This window comes from Sturnira hondurensis, unplaced genomic scaffold, assembly GCF_014824575.4.
Source record: "Sturnira hondurensis isolate 20B ecotype Veracruz unplaced genomic scaffold, ASM1482457v3 Scaffold0005667, whole genome shotgun sequence".
Classification (NCBI taxonomy): domain Eukaryota; kingdom Metazoa; phylum Chordata; class Mammalia; order Chiroptera; family Phyllostomidae; genus Sturnira; species Sturnira hondurensis.
The window spans coordinates 231,513-232,952 of record NW_028078298.1 but is presented as its reverse complement, the minus strand read 5'-3'; the positions used below and the strand labels follow the sequence as shown (position 1 = coordinate 232,952).

Below are 1,440 nucleotides of genomic sequence, written 5' to 3'. Positions count from 1 at the left end.
ACTTAATTATGCCTTAGTTTCCTCAGGTTTTAAGTGGGGTACAACTCAGGGTTCTTTGTAGATTAAGTGAATTAATATCTGCAAAATTTTTAGAGAAATGACTGTACTAATAACACATAGCAAATACCTAATTGTGTTACGTTATTGTTATTCCTCCAATATGCACCTTATTTCCTCAAAACAGAGCTGTAATCCAGCTCGCAGACAAACTTTCATATTAGGGCACCCCAGGTTCTCTTACTATTTTTATTTTTTATCTATGTTCTCCAGGGACCAACTAGTGTCATCTTTACCTGATGCTTATCAATATATGCTTCTCCAAAGGCCAGAACAGATTCCTCAGCTCAGTGATAAATTATCTGTGACACATACATTGCATTTTAACGATAAAAACCCTGATGCCTGCTGAAGACACCCTATTCTCCCTCCTGAAGAACAGTGTGCAAGAACAACACCATGGAACAGAGGAACCAGAGTGGGAGAGTCACTGAGTTTGTTTTGTTAGGCTTTCCAGCTCCTGAGCCACTGCGGGCACTGTTGTTTGCCCTTTCTCTATTGGCCTATGTGTTGGTGCTAACTGAGAACACACTCATCATTATGGCAATTAGGAGCCACCCTGCTCTCCACAAACCCATGTACTTCTTTCTGGCTAATATGTCCTTCCTGGAAATCTGGTATGTTACTGTCACTATTCCCAAGATGCTTGCTGGCTTTGTTGGGTCCAAACAGGGCCGTGGACAACGAATCTCCTTCGAAGGCTGCATGACACAGCTCTACTTTTTCCTGGGTCTGGGCTGCACTGAGTGTGTCCTTCTTGCTGTTATGGCCTATGACCGCTATGTGGCCATCTGCCACCCTCTCCATTACCCTGTCATTGTCAGTGGCCAACTGTGTGTACAGCTGGCAGCTGGCTCCTGGGCTGGAGGTTTTGGCATCTCCATGGTTAAAGTGTTTCTCATTTCTCGCCTCTCTTACTGTGGCCCTAACATCATCAACCACTTTTTCTGTGATGTCTCCCCATTGCTCAACCTTTCATGCACTGACATGTCCACAGCAGAGCTTACAGACTTTGTCCTGGCCATCTTCATCCTGCTGGGACCACTCTCTGTCACTGGGGCCTCCTATATTGCCATCACTGGTGCCGTGATGCGCATTCCCTCAGCTGCTGGGCGCCATAAAGCCTTTTCCACTTGTGCCTCTCACCTGACTGTGGTGGTCATCTTCTATGCTGCCAGTATTTTCATCTATGCCCGGCCAAAAGCACTTTCAGCTTTTGACACCAACAAGCTTGTCTCAGTACTCTATGCTGTCATTGTACCATTGCTCAACCCCATAATTTACTGCTTACGCAACCAAGAGGTCAAGAGAGCCCTACGCCATACTCTGCACTTTTATCAGGGCCAGGATACTAAGTCTGGGAAAGCTAACAGAGATGGGTAG

The 1,440-nt window shown here is 45.8% G+C and overlaps 1 protein-coding gene across 1 annotated transcript; it reads left to right on the top strand.

Moving 5' to 3' along the window:
• The first annotated feature begins 456 nt into the window (after positions 1-456).
• On the top strand, positions 457-1,440 carry LOC118988067 (olfactory receptor 226). Its single transcript, XM_037047433.1, has one exon. The coding sequence runs from the start codon at positions 457-459 to the stop codon at positions 1,438-1,440; it is 984 nt and encodes a 327-aa protein (XP_036903328.1).